Raw genomic sequence first — 19,083 nt, forward strand, 5'->3', positions numbered from 1 at the left:
TGACAACCACTTCTCTGTATTCACCAACAATTTCTGTAATCTTTACAAACACATAGCAAGGCATCATCCCCCATTTAACATTTACCTACAAAATAGATCTGGTATTCAGTAGTACCCAAATAGATGGTGTGTTTCTATACTGGAATTCATAATGTAGAGTTACACAGATTGGGAAACTCTACATTACATTTGAAGACACGCTGTTAATGAGGTACACTTTTATCATGCAGTGAAGCACACTGCTTGTTCATCGTGGACTTTCCATTTGCATTTATTAAGAAAACATGAAACGCAATATATTCTACTACGTATACTACTTTACTTTGTCTTTAATACTGATTAGTTGAGTCACTGCATGATAATTTAAGCGCAGTTGAAACAGCGTATCAGTAACCAAATTCACACAGAAATGGCAATAGAGAAATAGGTGTTTGCCAAAACACACTGCTTTTGTATTGTTTTCAACATAACCAATAGCATTATTGCGATGTGGTTTAACTATTCCCATATTCTTTTATCTGCATTAATTTTAACTACATTTAAATCGTTTCTGAAGTGTTAATCCGCTCTCTGCTTAAATCACAAATCTGACAGGGAATGCGCAGTCTCAAACGTTTCTGTAAAAAAAGTTTTGTATTCCGTTTCATGACTGCCGTGCCCTCTTCATTTTATATGCTTCAATCTTTAGAAACAGCTTCTAATTATTCTGTCCCGTCATTCATACTTAGAAACACCTCAAAATATACTTTTGTCTAATAAAAGTGATTTATTATCCACGATACTTTGTTTTTGTATTTTCTCATTTTAGTGAAATTGTTGCTTTAAATTATTATTCAAACAACTATACTTTGAAAACAACACATATTATAGTTTTGATTTAAAAAAAACATACTTTAGATTTATCAAAGCTTTACTCACCTAAGGTGCTTGTTTTTGTACTCAATGAAAACCAAATTTCTGATCTTTTACTTCACAGGATTTTCCAAGTAAAGACATAATATACCTCAAATTCTGGATAAAACCATTGTGCAAGTTGCTTAATCTACATCAGGTCCTCCAAAGGATTTACAGACTGATAATAGAGTCTCTTTGGGGACCATCTAGAATTACATAAATCTCTGCTATTAACATTAAAGAAAAGAGTGCTAAGTGAAGAGTTTAGAGCCAGCCGTGTAGCAGCTTTACTTTCCACAAATTGTTATATCCTGTCTCCTTCAGAGTGCTGTCAGATGTGCGTAACAATTTGCATGATTTTACTTCATAGCAGTATTTTTAGATTCCTCACCTGCTGATAATTGATATTTATTTTAATTTTAATTATACAAGGTATTTTTCAGTTTGTCTAATCCAACCAGCCATTGGTCACGAGGTTCTAGAGCACAATGTCTTTGCATTAAGATATCACATTCACTTGGGAAGTTGGTTGTTGGCCAAGAAAGTGCTCTGTTTTTGTAAAAACCTGATACTTTACTTCACATAATAACATTTGAAAATGATAAAGTAGAAACACTTTCTCTACATAACCCTCTCAAGTAAAAAGGTCACATCAGCATTCAAGGCACTGTTTCAGATACGCGTTGACTAAACACAAAAATTAAAACATATTTTGAATGAATTCAGATTTACTTTATTTCTACATATTTTGTAACTACAGGTACATGGAACAAATGGCAGTTTGCCAGAATCAGACTTGTCCTGTTGAGCTTGCTATTTAGTGCTTTATGATACAAACAGTTGTGCTTTAATATTAATCTAGATACCAAATAGTTTGATTTTCCCCACTAACCCATTCATTCTCAAAAGTTTTAAGTCACACCCTCATAAGTTAAAAAATACTTCAGTCATCTGGCACTTAATTTATGTAGGTATTTTCCACAAAAGATTTGAAATTTAGACCAACCCAAATGATCTCTTTCTAAATTTAGGTTTGCACACCACACACTGCTGCCTGACCAGAAAAATTGTGCCACATAGCAATGTTTTAAGAGTTATTTTAACCTCCAGTACATGCTCATACTGTATTATTGTAAACCTGTAAAAATCCTGCAATCTTACTATTGGGGGTCATAGCTAAGTAACAATATGTTTTAAGTCCATGAATAAAGTGCATGAATAAAGAAATATATATTGTGAGGTTAGATGGAGGAGTTATGCACAAAAGGTTATGCATCATTCCTGTGAAGCTGCAGTTATATAGTCTGCGAATTCACACAATTGAAAAATAATTTCACGATGAAGTATTGAATTGGATTTTCAGAACCTGAGCTGATGGTAATATCATCATGTAACAAGTAACAAGACAGCAAAGCATACTTGTATCTGCACCAACTTCAATAAGTAATCGTACTAGTCTTCTCACATCAAATCATGTGAAACCTACAGTTGCAAATATTCACAGCCTTAACATGACTGTAGAAATAATAGTATTAACTAGGTATATCATAGCTGAAATATATTGATATCAAAAAGAGAAATTAGTTAAGATTATATGATATGGCAGGGTTGCTCGAAAAATTAGTGTTCAAGAATGAGTTGAGTGGAATTCCAAGAATTCATCTCAACATTCTCACAAATTTAGGGCTTGTATGGGATAACTATCACTTTCAATAGAAAAAGTTGCATGACTACAGATTTTATTTGTGTGCAAAAAAATGAATTTAATTTTGTCTTCCAGGTTTTACTTCAGAGAGCTTCGCTTCCCAGTGTCTGATTTTACTTAAGATATTATTCTGTGAATACAAGCAGCTTTCTCGTACTTCCAAAAATGTATTGAACACAGCATGTGTTTGCACTAGAAATCTGCACTAAAGAACCCAATCACAATATCGCACAAGTGGAGTCAACACTTATCCCTCTTATAAGCATATCAACATCAGTTGGATCTTACTGTTTTGTTTACAAGGCTGTTTATTACATGGATGATTATCCTTGTAGACAGTGAACCTCACCGGTTTACCCAAAATGAGCTTCAAACATGTACTTCCAAGATTAATGATTAAGCATTAAAACCTGGCAGAATACAGGAACAAAAATTGTTGTAAAAATGCTACTTCGAAGCCAACAGTAAGTCCAATGCAAAACTTGCAAGGCATGGAAAATTGAAAACCCAGAACCAACCAACAATACAAAACAGATTAAATAATACTTAGTAAGGAAGATTCCTCTTGTTTGTATCTTGAGTAACATTACGCAGTGGGTGAAGTAGGTGCCTAAAATGCAACTTCAATTATTCTTGCTATTAAGTGTTTATATTAATATAATAAACAAATATATGTGCTGCTTGTTTCGAACAAAAGATTGTAATGGGTCCGCAAACTTCAAATCACAACTTCTCGCTTACACACGCATCCTATCTTGAAAACTTGCGTACTGCTTTGTATGAAGTTGGTACAGACAGGAATATGGAACCATCTTTGTCATCTGTTGTCAGGTACTCTACTGAACCCCAATTCTTTTTATTGCTTCCATAGCTCTTTGGCAGGAAGAGTCCAGCAAGCTTCCGGTTCCGTCGTCCTCCCCGAGACTGTTGGAATTCTAAAACACAAAAGAACAAACAGTTATCAACTAAAAATCAAATTCACTGATAGTATTTGTAATTACCTAATACTAATACATCTAACCACAGTGGCTCAAAAGAATAATTATAGTACCAAAGCAGTTTTCTTTCTTTAAGATTCACCAACCTTTGAGCTTCAGATTCACTGCCCTCTGACTGGGAGGAATTTCTTTCATCAGAGGGTGGTGAATCTGTGGAATATATTGCCACAGGCAGCTGTGGAGGTCAAGTCAATGGATATTTTTAAGGCAGAGATTGCTAGAAACTTGATTAGCATGGGTGTCAGGGATTCTGGGGAAAAAGCAGGAGGATGGGATTGAGTGGGAAAGATATACAGTGCATTCTTTAAATATTCAGACCCCTTCACTTTTTCCACATTTTGTTACGTTATAGCTTTATTCTAGAATTGATTAAAAAAAAAATTTAATCATCTATCTACACACAATACCCCATAATAAAAAAGCAAAAACAGGTGTTTAGAAATGTTTGGAAAGTAATTAAAATTAAATAACTGAAATATCACATTTACATAAATATTCACACCCTTTACTCAATAATTTGTTGAGGCAGCTTTGGCAGCGATTATAGCCTCAAGTCTTCTTGGGTCTGATGTTGCAAGCTTGGCACACCTGTATTTAGGTAATTTCTCCCATTCTTCTCTGCAGATACTCTCAAGCTCTGTCAGGTTGGATGGGGAGCGTCGATGCACAGCTATTTTCAGGTCTCTCCAGAGATGTTCGATTGGGTTCAAGTCCAGGCTCTGGCTGGGCCACTCAAGGACATTCACAGACTTGTCATTAAGCCACTCCTGCATTGTCTTGGCTGTGTGTTTAGGGTCGTTGTCCTGTTGGAAGGTAATCCTCCGCCCCAGTCTGAGGTCCAGAATGCTCTGGAGCAGGTTTTCATCAAGGATCTCTCTGTACTTTGGTCCATTCATCTTTCCCTCGATCCTGACTAGTCTCCCAGTTCCTGCCGCTGAAAAACATCCCCACAGCATGATGCTGCCGCCACCATGCTTCACTGTAGGTATGGTATTGGCCAGATGATGTGCGGTGCCTGGTTTCCTCCAGATGTAACACTTGGCATTCAGGCCAAAGAGTTCAATTTTGGTTTCATCAGACCAGAGAATCTTGTTTCTTATGGTCTGAGAGTCCTTTAGGTGCCCTTTGCAAACTCCAAGTAGGCTGTCCTGCACCTATTACTGAGGAGTGGCTTCCGTCTGGCCACTCTACCATAAAGGCCTGATTGGTGGAGTGCTGCAGATATAGTTGTCCTTCTGAAAGGTTCTCCCATCTCCACAGAGGACCTCTGGAGCTCTGTCAGAGTGAACATCAGAGTCACCTCCGTAATAAAGGCCCTTCTTCCCCGATTGCTCAGTTTGGCCAGACGGCCAGCTCTATGAAGAGTCTGGTGGTTCCAAAGTTCTTCCATTTCAGAATGACGGAGGCCATTGTGCTTTTTGGGACCTGCAATGCTGCAGAAATTGTTTTATACCCTTCCCCAGATCTGTGTCTCGACACAATCCTGTCTCGGAGGTCCACGGACAATTCCTTCGTCTTCATGGCTTGGGTTTTGCTCTGACATGCACTGTCAACTGTGGGACCTTGTATAGATAGGTGTGTCCCTTTCCAAATCATGTCCAATCAATTTAATTTACCACTGATGGACTCCAATCAAGTTGTAGAAACATCTCAAGGATAATCAATGGAAACAGGATGAACCCAAGCTCAATTTTGAAGTGTCATATCAAAAGGGTCTGAATACTTACGTAAATGTGATATTTCAGTTATTTATTTTTAATTATTTTGCAAACGTTTCTAAACACCTGTTTTTGCTCTTCATTCTGGGGTATTGTGTGTAGGTTGATGATTAAAAATAAATGAATCTAATCCATTTTAAAATAAGGCTGCAACGTAACAAAATGTGGAAAAAGTGAAGGGGTTTGAATACCTTCCGAATGCACTGTATCAACCATGATTGAATGGCAAGGTATGCTTGATGGGCCAAATAGACTAATTCTTCTCATATCACATTAACCTTTTAAATGGAACCCTTTATTCAGTCAGCTTGTGAACTCAATTATTGAACAGCTCAGTCAAATTCTAGTGCATCTCAAATTAAACATTGGTCACATGATATTGTTTTCAAAAGTTACATAAAATTACCAGCACAGAATGTATCAAATTCTTTAAGATTAACATTTCATCTGGAAATTGATTTTATTATACCGCCATGGAAGATGTTAATCAATGATGTACAGATATTTTATCACATTAATTCCTATTTTATCTTTCACAACGACGCTGTTGGGCAGTGAGTGTCCCTGTTTAGATCCAATGAAGGATTGCTGACATGATTTCAAGAGAGGCTGAAGCACGACTTGAAGGGGAAGCTGCAGGTGGTGGTGTTTCCTTCAGTTGCTACTCTCGTATTTCATGGCAGCACAAGTTAGTGAGGCGCTGTCAGCAGTATCCAGTAGTAGGAATCAGCTACTTTCCTGTCCTCCAGGACCTCGCCTATGGCTAGAGAAGATGCAAAGATCTTCGTCAAGTTTCCCGCTATTTCCTCTTGCCTCTCTCAATAACCTGGAATAAATCCTATCTGCTCCTGGAGCTTCAAGACCCTCAACCCCACCTTATTAATCTCAAGCTACCCCTGGCTGGTTATATTTTTACACCGATCTTACTGTCCTCATCCTTCTCCTTGATGAAAACAGATGAAAAGTATCCATTTAGTACACAGACTACAAGCACAAAACAAAACCATTCCCTCATTTCACTGCACATCCGTTTTCCTATAGTACAGGTAATGAATGTTTATTATATGGGGTACCAATCAAACACGCTCCTTTTCCCAAAATGGTGTGAATGTGATTGCACAGATCTAGCAGGTAGAGAGCATTCCATTACGTTCCTGTCTTAATACACCCGTAAACAGTAGGACCAGGAGCAGGTCACTCGGCCCTTTGAGTCTGCTCCACCATTCTTCTATCACTTTCCTGGTTTTTACTTAATCCTCTTTCTTTACCACTCTACCTGTGCTGCACTTTTAGGGAGTTAGGGGGAACTTGGACCCCAAGATCCATCTCATCAATGATGTTGAGTCATGCCATTAATTGTTTTCCCCTTTCCGACCTCCGAAAGTGCAACATCACACACATGTTAAAATTAAACTACATCTGCCTTTTCTCCACCCATTTCTGTAAATGATCTATATCCCGCTGTATCTTTGACAGCTTTCCTCGCAGCCCGTGACCCTAGTATTTTCGTTGTTATGTGCAAACTTACTAACCTACCCTTCTACGGTTATGACCAAGTCATTTATGTATATTGCTAACAGCAGATATCTCTGCATAACTCAACTGGTGAGGCCTCAGTCTTCTATCAGTACATCAGTTTTGAATCCATATGACCAAGTCATTATTAATCCTATGCATCTTAATTTTCTGGATCAGTTTACCAGTGGGGGACTTTATCAAATGCCTTACTAAAATCCATGTAGCCCCACCCTCATCATCATCTTTGCCATCTCCTTAAAAATCTCAAACAAGTTAGTAAGGCACAACCTGCCATGTACAAAACCATGCTGACTGTCCTTAGTTAACTTCACATTTCTCATTGTACTTTGGTTTTCAATTGTTTTAACCTATTCAACCAACTTATCAATATCTCTCTGTAAATTGTTTGTAACCGCCTTGCAACCTGTCTTACTACATAATTTTTGAGTTACCTACAAACATGGCTACTGTACTTTTGCTTCTTTCTTCCGTCATTAATGCTGTAAATAGCTGCTGTTCTAGTACTGATCACTGCAGCACTTGACTGATGAGGTGGGATATCTGAAAATACCCCCTTTATCCTAACTCACTGATTAGCTGTTCCTCTTTCCATGCTAATGTTACTTCCAACACCACAGACTTTTAAACTCGTGACGTAATCCTTTCTGAGACATTTTGTTGAACACTTTCTGGAAGTCCAAATATAATAAGCGCGGCACGGTGGCGCAGGGGTAGAGTTGCTGCCTTACAGCGCTGGAGATTATCCTTGCAGGCTACGGGTGCTGTCTGTACGGAGTTCATACGTTTTCACCGTGACTGCGTGGGTTTTTTCCAGAGATTTTCAGTTTCCTCCCACACTCCATAAACTTACAGTATGAAGGTTAATTGGCTTTGTATATGTGTAAATTGGCCCTAGTGTGTGTAGGATAGTGTTAATGTGCAGGGATCGTGGTCGGTGTAGACTCGGTGGGCCAAATGACCTGTTTCCACGCTGTATCTCTAAAACTAAATATATCCACTGGTTCTCCTCTATCCAATCTGGTTGAGACATTAGAAACTCCAATTTGTCAGACATTTTACCTTCATGATGTCATATCAACTAATTATGATTATGATTTTCCAAATACCTTGCCATTACTAATTTTACAATTGATTCCAACATTTTTCCAACAGCAGATGTTATGCTAATCGGTCTATTTATCCACTTTTAGCCTCTCTCCCTGTCATTTTGGACGTTTTCCTACTCCCTGGTATTTTTCTAGAATTCAAGGATTTTTTATACAAACAATGCATTAAGCTCTTTTCGGATACCAGAATTCAAGCCATTTAGGCCAGCACTCTTATCAATCTTTATACCATTCTTTGGGCAATATTATTGTATCCTGCAGTAGTGGGAAGCCTTTTGGGGCGCAGGGGGTAGATCATTCACCACTGGAAGCGCAGCCTCAATTTGTTCTTGTTCCCATGCTGTGTGCTCTAACTGCGTTCCCACGTAGTTATGCTTCTGGTCAATTGTAACCTTCAATTATGTTGATGAATGGTGATCCAGAATGGCAGGTTATTTGAGTTGACTTTCACTTGTTGGAGATGGTAATTATGAGTCGAAAATTGCTCAGCATCAGACCACGTTATCATGTTTAAACTGTAATTGTAATGGTGCATCTCATCAAAATAGCTGCCACACCAAACAAATTGACACTACCCTTAACTCTGCAATGCGGGTTATCACAGGAAAGTCAACATCTTTGCAGTAGGTTCCTGTCCTCTCCCATATCGCACCTCCCAGCATACACAGAAGGGAGAGGATGCTGAAAGATTGGCGCACCATCGAGGCTAACCCTTACCTTCCCATCCATGTACAATACTGCTGTAATTTCTACTTGGTGAAATCAAAATGTATAAAAATGGCCTTTATTAAAATCTGACAATGTGCACTTTACCTACATGTGATTTTTTTTCTATTACAAATCTTAAATTGTGGAGTACAGAGGCAAATAAATAAATGATGGGATTTATCCCAAACATTATGGAGGGCACTGTACATGAGCATTGTCACCACATTTTTACTGACTACATTAACAACCCAATGGAATTAATGAGTACTGAGCCTTTGTGCATTACAATTACAAAAAGCTTTATTACTATTTATTTTAGTGATCCCAAAAGATATAAACAAAGTTTAAAGTCATTCAATGTAAATTAAATAAGCGCAGAGATGCACGAGAATAAGTTGACAAGTCTACTCTAGTGAACAAAAAAAGATTGATATAGTCCTTCACGTCCCATTCATTGTGTTCCTAAGCTCTTAATAGTACCAGGTCAAACATTAATTTAACACCAGAAGCACAGCAAAAATGTCCACGAGGTTCCACAAACTCAGATTTCTTTTGGTTATATTATCTGAAGGACAAATATTCTGTTCCTTAAAGTCACATAATGAATTTAGACTTCATTAAAAATGTATATTTTTGGAACATGGAAGGAAACCAACATACAAACTCTGTTCACACAACACTCAAGGTCATACCCAGGTCGCTGGAGCCATGAGGCAGTACCATTTGTTGCACTGCAGCGATATTGGTTGAAAAGTACAATTGGGCCTGGAATGTTGGGGATAATGCCCCACTTTTCTAAGAAATGTCTAAGAAAGAGAAGATTGAGGGGGGATCTTATAGAAACTTACAAAATTCTTACGGGGTTGGACAGGCTAGATGCAGGAAGATTGTTCCCGATGTTGGGGAAGTCCAGAACAAGGGGTCACAGTTTAAGGATAAGGGGGAAATATTTTAGGACCGAGATGAGGAAAACATTTTTCACACCGAGAGTGGTGAATCTCTGGAATTCTCTGCCACAGAAGGTAGTTGAGGCCAGTTCATTGGCTATTTTTAAGAGGGAGTTAGATGTGGCCCTTGTGGCTAAAGGGATCAGGGGGTATGGAGAGAAGGCAGGTATAGGATACTGAGTTGGATGATCAGCCATGATCATATTGAATGACTGTGCAGGCTCGAAGGGCCGAATGGCCTACTCCTGCACCTATTTTCTATGTTTCTACATAGTACCATTAAAAGTTTACATCCATTTACGAGTTCAGGCAGGAACTTAAATTAGCACTACTTCTGACAATACTGTGGCCTCTCAATATTGTAATTACACATCAAATTAAATTTTTGTGCTTAAGTCTTTTGAGTGAAATTTGAACGCCCAGCTTTCTGACTGAGGCAAATGAAATGAAGCACACTCCCAACAAACACAAAGGATCCAGTAATTATCAGCAATATTACAAGTAAAGCTTACTTGAAGATATGTTAGAACAATCTGTAGGATCATCGTTGTCTTTTAGATAGTGGGATGCAAACCGTCCACTATAGTCTCTTACATTTGTTTTTGCACCTGTTGAAAAATCAAGAAATAATTATTATACTGGTCAATTGACCTAGATTATATTTGCATTAGATTCTAGCCGTAGATAGTTATAGCATCAACATATTTTAACATGCTAAACAAATTTGAACCCTCTGATAATGGAAGAAGCCAAGACATGACAGAACAGTAGGACAGATGGCATCTGAAAGAAGAGGAACAGTTAACATTTCAAGTCTGAGATCCTTTATCTGATGTCCTGACACTGGGCACTGTATAATATTTCAGACGTTTTATTTTAACAGGTATAAATGATTTGGAACTGTTCTAATCTTTTAGTTGTGCCTCAGTTGTAATTTGTCCGGGAAAAAGAAGGGAAGTAGGCGGAGCCATATGACTTGTGGGAGAACTGGGAAGCAGAGGAGAAGGGGTGCTGGCTCGAAGGGCCGAATGGCCCCCTCCTGCACCTATTTTCTATGTTATGGGGAGAAGACAGGCACGGATTATTGATAAGGGACGATCAGCCATGATCACAATGAATGGCGATGCTGGCTCAAAGGGCCGAATGGCCTCCTCCTGCACCTATTTTCTATGTTCATATGTTTCTATGAGAAGGAAGGAGAAAGCAAGAGCTATCTAAAATTAGAGATTTCAATGTGCATACCCAAGCTACCCAAGCGAAATATGAGGTGCTATTCCTCCAATTTGAGCTGGGCCTTACTCTGGCAATGGTGGAGGCCCAGACCAGAAAGGTCAGAGTGGGAATGGGAGGGGGAGTTGAAGTGCTGAGCAACCGGGCGATCAGGTTGGTTAAGACGGACTGAGCGGAGGCGTTCAGCGAAGCGATCGCCAAGCCTGCGCTTGATATCTCCGATGTGGAGAAATTGAGACCTGGAACAGCGGATGCAGTAGATGAGGTTGGAGGAGGTCCAGGTGAACCTCTGCCTCACCTGGAAAGAATGATTTGATCCTTGGATGGGGTCGAGGGGGGAGGTAAACCACATTTCCTGTGGTTGCAGGGGAAAGTACCCGGGGAGGGGGTGGTTTTATTTTAATAAAGCAACTGGCTGTACAAAACAGGATCCATCCTCAGCTCGCACTTCATCTCCCGAATAATAGCGGTCTGTATTACCCAATTGTCTGGTTGTTATTAGGGCCATTTCAATTGATTGTAGAGCCCATAGCTCAAGGAGGGGCAAAACGGACAAATACAATTGTTAACTACATCCTTTAAGCTTTGCATGGAGGTTAATCTCAGACTACATTAGAATCAGGTTCAATTTTAACTTTGAACAATATGGTCAATCCCCATACTTACCTCCACTTCTGGATTATGTCTACATAAAACCTACGGGTTGGATCTTCCAGTTAAAAGCTGGTAGTTAGTTACACATGATGCAAAATACATGAATACAAAAATTATTACTTCAGTCTTCCAAAACCAATGCAATCTTGCATTTTATATTTACACTCAATTAGTTTCAAACCCTTCATAAACATCCATTGTTCACAATATATTAAGAACATTATTCTTGCTACTACAGGTGCACAACCTTTTATCCGAAAGCCTTGGGACCAGATACTTGTCGGATTTCGGAATATTTCGGATTTCCGAATTAAGATTTTTAGCGTAGATTAGGTAGGTAGCGCAGGCGGCTTGAAAAGTCTGGAGCGGCTGCCTCCTCCCCGGAGACCGGGGAATCATTGTAAATCATTGCATAAATGTCAGTTAGTTTGGAGGGATTTTATGTGATGGGTTGGGTTGGGGGGGTGTGAAGGGGGAAACTTTAATTCTTAGTCCTCTACCTGGTCGGAGAGGCGGGGAGCGGGCAATGCCTTACCGGGTCGCCGTGCAGTAAGCTCCGGAGCGCTGTGGCCGCCGACTCCCAACATCACGGAGCTGGGGGCTCCGTCCGGCTGCGGGCGGCGCCGGTTGGAGCTCCGACCCCGACAACTCTACCCCTGGCTGCGCGGCGCTCCAAATCCAGCGCCGCCCGCGACCGGACGCCCGCAGCCCAACTCCGCGAATGTTGGGAGTCGGCGGTATCGCAGCGCTGGGATACCAACGGGGAGCGGGCAATGCCTTACCGGGTCGCCGTGCGGTAAGCTCTGGAGCGCTGTGGCCGCCGACACACAACATGTCGGCGGCCACTGCGGTGCTGGGGCTGCGGGCGTCCGGCCGCGGGCGGTGCTGGATTTGGAGCGCCGCGCAGCCAAGGGTAGTTTTGCCGGGGTCGGAGATACAACCGGCGCCGCCCGCGACCGGACGCCCGCAGCCCCAGCTGGGAGTTGGCGGCCACAGCGCTCCGGAGCTTACTGCACGGCGACCCGGTAAGGCATTGACCGCTCCCCGCCTCTCCAACCAGGTAGGGGACTAAGAATTAAAGTTTCCCCCTTCACCCACCCCCCCCCCCCTTCACATAAAAGCCCTCCAAACTAACTGACTACATTTAAGCAATGATTTACAGATGTTTAAGTGTCTCCCCGGTCTCCGGGGAGGAGGCAGCCGCTACAGTAGTACAGACCTGGGTTGACCGTGGGTCGTTTCGGGTCAAGTTTGGCGCCAAACGCGAGCTTTGGTGTGTAGACGACATCCTGGAAAAAATGGCCGGTTTTCGGAGTTTTTCGGTTTCCGGAACTCCGGATAAAAGGTTGTGCACCTGTACTAAACGTATACAGTCCAGCAAAAGATGTCCATACTTTAATTTAAATACTACAAGATTCCAGTTCTTAATCAATAAATGTTGCAACGTTTATTTAACAGCTTTAAAGATTTCTCCACCAGAATTTTGGATAAAATGAACAGTTTATACATGCACATTTTTGAACATCTATCAATGAATACGGCAATGAAATATTACTTCAAAAGCATTCAATTCATCAGGCATCTCACCATAGTTATGAATAAGAAGATCCATGATGTCTAAGTGGGAGTGGAGTGCTGCTATGTGCAAAGGTGTGTACCCCTGAGAAAACAGTTAACCAGTCTTACTTTAAAATAAGATGAAGCTTTGTGGGAAGAAATACCAAAAACTTAATACAACTGTTAAGCAGATCTTTTTGTTTCTTCTATTGAATGTAATGATAAATCAAGTTACAAAATAATTATACCATCTAAAGGCATTATGTTTATTTTATCAACATTTAACAAAAAGTACAGAAAATAGCTAAGAGATATTAATTTCTCAAAAGCAATTGCTTCATCACACAATCAAAAGCATATTGCAATTTCTATACCATCCCATTTCAAATTGACTAAAACCCATTAAGGGTTGTTAGTTTTCAACCACAGATGCTGCCAAACCAAAATAACAATATTTAACTAATTAACTCAGATTTCCAGCATCTGGATTATTTCACGTGTGCTTCAGTGGGACAACAGACTCACTTGTTGCAAAAAAAAAAAATGGCTGATTAAAGAGACTATCTGCACGTATTTTCATAATATCTCTACAAACAGTTAAGAATAAATAAATAGTTCATTTATTTGGGGTAACAAAATAATTTTAAAGATTATCTCTTAGAGAAATGATTACTGATGGAAGAATACACAATTCTACCAACTGAGAATCAAGCTTGCATTTTGTTACTGAAGTGCTAATTGGACTACAAAAGATACATCATCTTTATTGCGATGTTTGGTAATCCTCTCATTTGCTTATGTTACAACAAAGCAGTGTTGATCTGTTAACTTTTAAGCAACACATTAGATATTTTGTCCGTTTTAGCCCACACCCCAAAGTTCTGACATACTTCAGTGCATAATAATAAAGTTAAAGATTGAAAATACAGTGCCCTCCATAATGTTTGGGTCAAAGACTCATCATTTATTTATTTGAGATTTGTAATAGAACAATCACATGTGGTTAAAGTGTACATTGTCAGATTTTATTAAAGGCCATTTTTATACATTTCGGTTTCACCATGTAGAAATTACAGCAGTGTTTGTACATAGTCCCCCTATTTCAGCGCACCATAATGTTTTCGACACATGGCTTCACAGGCATTTGTAATTGCTCAGGTGTTAATTGCCTCCTTAATCTAGGCATAAACCTAGATTAAGGAGGCAATTGGGTAAAAATGAGCTCTCAGCACCTATTCTTTCCTCCAGTCTTTCCATCACCTTTGGAAACTTTTATTGCTGTTTATCAACATGAGGACAAAAGTTGTGCCAATGAAAGTAAAATAAGCCATTATGAGACTGAGAAACAAGCTTAAAACTGTTAGAGACTTCAGCCAAACATTAGGCTTACCAAAATCAAATGTTTGGAACATCATTAAGAAGAAAGAGAGCACAAGAGAGTGACATTGTTAATTCAGAAACAATGGTTCTGAACTTAAAGAAAGGTAACTTTGAGGGTATGAGACGTGAATTGGCCAAGATTGACTGGCAATTAATTCTAAAAGGGTTGACGGTGGATATGCAATGGAAGACATTTAAAGACTGCATGGATGAACTACAAAAATTGTTCATCCCAGTTTGGCAAAAGAATAAATCAGGGAAGGTAGTGCATCCGTGGATAACAAGGGAAATCAGGGATAGTATCAAAGCGAAGGATGATGCGTACAAATTAGCCAGAAAAAGCAGCATACCGGAGGACTGGGAGAAATTCAGAGACCAGCAGAGGAGGACAAAGGGCTTAATTAGGAAAGGAAAAATAGATTATGAAAGAAAACTGGCAGGGAACATAAAAACTGACTGCAAAAGTTTTTATAGATATGTGAAAAGAAAGAGATTAGTTAAAACAAATGTAGGTCCCTTGCAGTCAGAAACGGGTGAGTTGATCATGGGGAACAAGGATATGGCGGACCAATTGAATAACTACTTTGGTTCCGTCTTCACTAAGGAAGACATAAATAATCTGCCGGAAATAGCAGGGGACCGCGGGTCAAAGGAGTTGGAGGAATTGAGTGAAATCCAGGTTAGCCGGGAAGTGGTGTTGGGTAAATTAAATGGATTAAAGGCCGATAAATCCCCAGGGCCAGATAGGCTGCATCCCAGAGTACTTAAGGAAGTAGCTCCAGAAATAGTGGATGCATTAGTAATAATCTTTCAAAACTCTTTAGATTCTGGAGTAGTTCCTGAGGATTGGCGGGTAGCAAACGTAACCCCACTTTTTAAGAAGGGAGGGAGAGAGAAAACGGGGAATTACAGACCAGTTAGTCTAACATCGGTAGTGGGGAAACTGCTAGAGTCAGTTATTAAAGATGGGATAGCAGCACATTTGGAAAGTGGTGAAATCATTGGACAAAGTCAGCATGGATTTACAAAAGGTAAATCATGTCTGACGAATCTTATAGAATTTTTCGAGGATGTAACTAGTAGCGTGGATAGGGGAGAACCAGTGGATGTGGTGTATCTGGACTTCCAGAAGGCTTTCGACAAGGTCCCACATAAGAGATTAGTTTACAAACTTAAAGCACACGGCATTGGGGGTTCAGTATTGATGTGGATAGAGAACTGGCTGGCAAACAGGAAGCAAAGAGTAGGAGTAAACGGGTCCTTTTCACAATGGCAGGCAGTGACTAGTGGGGTACCGCAAGGCTCAGTGCTGGGACCCCAGCTATTTACAATATATATTAATGATCTGGATGAGGGAATTGAAGGCAATATCTGCAAGTTTGCGGATGACACTAAGCTGGGGGGCAGTGTTAGCTGTGAGGAGGATGCTAGGAGACTGCAAGGTGACTTGGATAGGCTGGGTGAGTGGGCAAATGTTTGGCAGATGCAGTATAATGTGGATAAATGTGAGGTTATCCATTTTGGTGGCAAAAACAGGAAAGCAGACTATTATCTAAATGGTGGCCGACTAGGAAAAGGGGAGATGCAGCGAGACCTGGGTGTCATGGTACACCAGTCATTGAAAGTGGGCATGCAGGTGCAGCAGGCAGTGAAGAAAGCGAATGGTATGTTAGCTTTCATAGCAAAAGGATTTGAGTATAGGAGCAGGGAGGTTCTACTGCAGTTGTACAGGGTCTTGGTGAGACCACACCTGGAGTATTGCGTACAGTTTTGGTCTCCAAATCTGAGGAAGGACATTATTGCCATAGAGGGAGTGCAGAGAAGGTTCACCAGACTGATTCCTGGGATGTCAGGACTGTCTTATGAAGAAAGACTGGATAGACTTGGTTTATACTCTCTAGAATTTAGAAGATTGAGAGGGGATCTTATAGAAACTTACAAAATTCTTAAGGGGTTGGACAGGCTAGATGCAGGAAGATTGCTCCCGATGTTGGGGAAGTCCAGGACAAGGGGTCACAGCTTAAGGATAAGGGGGAAATCCTTTAAAACCGAGATGAGAAGAACTTTTTTCACACAGAGAGTGGTGAATCTCTGGAACTCTCTGCCACAGAGGGTAGTCGAGGCCAGTTCATTGGCTATATTTAAGAGGGAGTTAGATGTGGCCCTTGTGGCTAAGGGGATCAGAGGGTATGGCGAGAAGGCAGGTACGGGATACTGAGTTGGATGATCAGCCATGATCATATTGAATGGCGGTGCAGGCTCGAAGGGCCGAATGGCCTACTCCTGCACCTAATTTCTATGTTTCTATGTTTCTATGTTTCTATGGTGAGTTTACTAATCACAAAGGGACTGGCAGGCCAAGGAAGACCTCCACAGCTGATGACAGAAGAATTCTCTATAATAAAGAAAAATCCCCAAACACCTGTCCGAAAGATCAGAAACACTCTTCAGGTGTCAGGTGTGGATTTGTCAATGTCTGCAGAAGACGTCATGAACAGAAGTACAGAGGCTACACTGCAAGATGCAAACCACTGGATTAGCCACAAAAATAGGAAGGCCAGGTTACAGTTTGACAAGAAGTACTTAAAAGAGCAACTACAGTTCTGGAAAAAGGTCTTGTGGATAGATGAGACAAAGATTAACATATATACGAGTGATGGCAAGAGCAAAGTATGGAGGAGAGAAGGAACTGCATAAGATCCAAAGCATACCTCCTCATCTGTGAAACATGGTGGTGGGGGTGTTCTGGCCTGGGCATGTATGGCTGCTGGTGGTACTGGCTCACTTATATTCATTGATGATACAACTGCTGATGGTAGTAGTATAATGAATTCTGAAGTGTATAGACACCTCCCATCTGCTCAAGTTCAAACAAATGCCTCAAAACTCATTGGCCGGCGTTTCATTGTACAGCAAGACAATGATCCCAAACATACTGCTAAAGCAACAAATGAGTTTTTTAAAGCTAAAAAATGGTAAATTCTTGAGTGGTCAAGTCAATCACCCAATCTGAACCTAATTGAGCATGCCTTTTATATGCTCAAGAGAAAACTGAAGGGGAACTAGTCCCCAAAACAAGCATAAGCCAAAGATGGCTGCAATAGAGACCTGGCAGAGCATCACCAGAGAAGACACCCAGCAACTGGTGATGTCCATGAATCACAGACCAAGCAGTCATTGCATGCAAACAATTTGCAACAAAATACTAAACATGACTACTTTCATTTACATGACATTACTGTGTCCCAAGCATTATGGTGTCCTGAAATGGGGGGGGACTATGTACAAACACTGCTGTAATCTCGACATGGTGAAACCAAAATGTATAAAAACGGCCTTTATTAAAATCTGATAATGTGCACTTTACCCACATGTGATTTTTTTTTCTATTACAAATCTCAAATTGTGCAGTACAGAGGCAAATAAATAAATGATGGGTCTTAGTCTCAAACATTATGGAGGGCGCTGTAACTACTTTTTTATCCTAAACAATGTAATTACTTTAAAAAAATCCTGAACAATGTACAGCCTCATTTTTATAGGTAGGTATAAAGCTTTAAGGGTACCGACAGTGTGCGACTTGCACATAGCATCATCAGTATTAGATCAATGATCATGAAAAGCAAATTAAAGCCACAGACCAATGCTTATAATTTATCAGGCAAAGGAAAATAATGAAAAAGACATGCAATACTCACTCCCTGTTGCAGAAGACAATCACCAAAAGCAGAGTGGAAAAAAAAAGTTTAATCAAGCAGTGATTATCCAAGGATTTCATTTACATAAAATATTATTTTTAATTGTCCCACCTCCCAATCTCAGAATTTGCCACCTATCAGAATTATTCCTACTGTACTGACTGATAATCTTCATCTTTACTTGAATTCTGTAATGTTTCTCAATTGACAAAAAATAATATTGATAGAAGATGGATGGAGAAAATGTACACGAATGAATTTAAACAATTTGTTGTACTAATTTTAACAGTAGGGTACCATTTTAAAAATAAATGAAGAATGGTGAAAATTAAGGATAACAGTGTCTGTAGTATCAAACTCTTGCCCCCCCCCCCCAAAAAAAAGTGACTTAATTTCTGATGTCTCTAAACAAACTATTGTCATGTAACTGTTCAAACTGCAGCAATGTGTCCTGGATGTGTAAAATATGCAAGTCCCAAATTTACAGAATGATTTAATGTTACAACTGATAAAAGAGCTGTCATTGGGACTCCAGGATGGATTCCTCAGCATTATACTTGAGCCCAACCACTACGGTGTCCTTGTTGCGGAATCCAAGACTTTAAAAAATATATACGTACTTCACTTAAAAAAAAATCTGTATAGATAGCAATCTTTTAATTTATATTAATCTGTAATTTTTAAACGTCTCCAAACATCAAAAGCATCACAAATATATTAAAGCTTTCGAAGACCACAAGGTTTTATTAGTTGTGAGACCTTTCATGAATGTCGAGAAATATTAAGTGACTGTTAGTAACCAGGAAGTTACAATCTTTCGTGTAGGTATTGTAATATTGCATGATTTTACAATACAAAAAGATTTTTTGATATTTTAATTTTCTTAAAATGTGAAATTGAAATATCCTAAATATTTGAGGCAATTTTGGGGGGAATTTTGATAATTCTT

At 39.8% G+C, this 19,083-nt stretch overlaps 1 protein-coding gene across 5 annotated transcripts in view; it reads right to left on the reverse strand.

Annotated features, from left to right (window-relative positions):
* Nucleotides 1–1,604: 1,604 nt before the first annotated feature.
* LOC116986263 (ankyrin repeat domain-containing protein SOWAHC-like) overlaps nucleotides 1,605–19,083 on the reverse strand; it is a 77,427-nt gene continuing 59,948 nt past the window's right edge. For all 5 annotated transcript variants that reach the window (XM_033041631.1, XM_033041630.1, XM_033041628.1 and 2 more), the window contains 3 exons: nucleotides 13,087–13,159; nucleotides 10,128–10,223; nucleotides 1,605–3,534 (listed from right to left, as the gene is read on the reverse strand). In XM_033041631.1, coding sequence (XP_032897522.1) covers nucleotides 3,350–3,534; nucleotides 10,128–10,223; nucleotides 13,087–13,159 — 354 coding nt within the window. In that variant the 3' untranslated portion in view covers nucleotides 1,605–3,349. The remainder of the gene's footprint in view (nucleotides 3,535–10,127; nucleotides 10,224–13,086; nucleotides 13,160–19,083) is intronic.

Source organism: Amblyraja radiata, chromosome 23, assembly GCF_010909765.2.
Source record: "Amblyraja radiata isolate CabotCenter1 chromosome 23, sAmbRad1.1.pri, whole genome shotgun sequence".
Lineage (NCBI taxonomy): Eukaryota > Metazoa > Chordata > Chondrichthyes > Rajiformes > Rajidae > Amblyraja > Amblyraja radiata.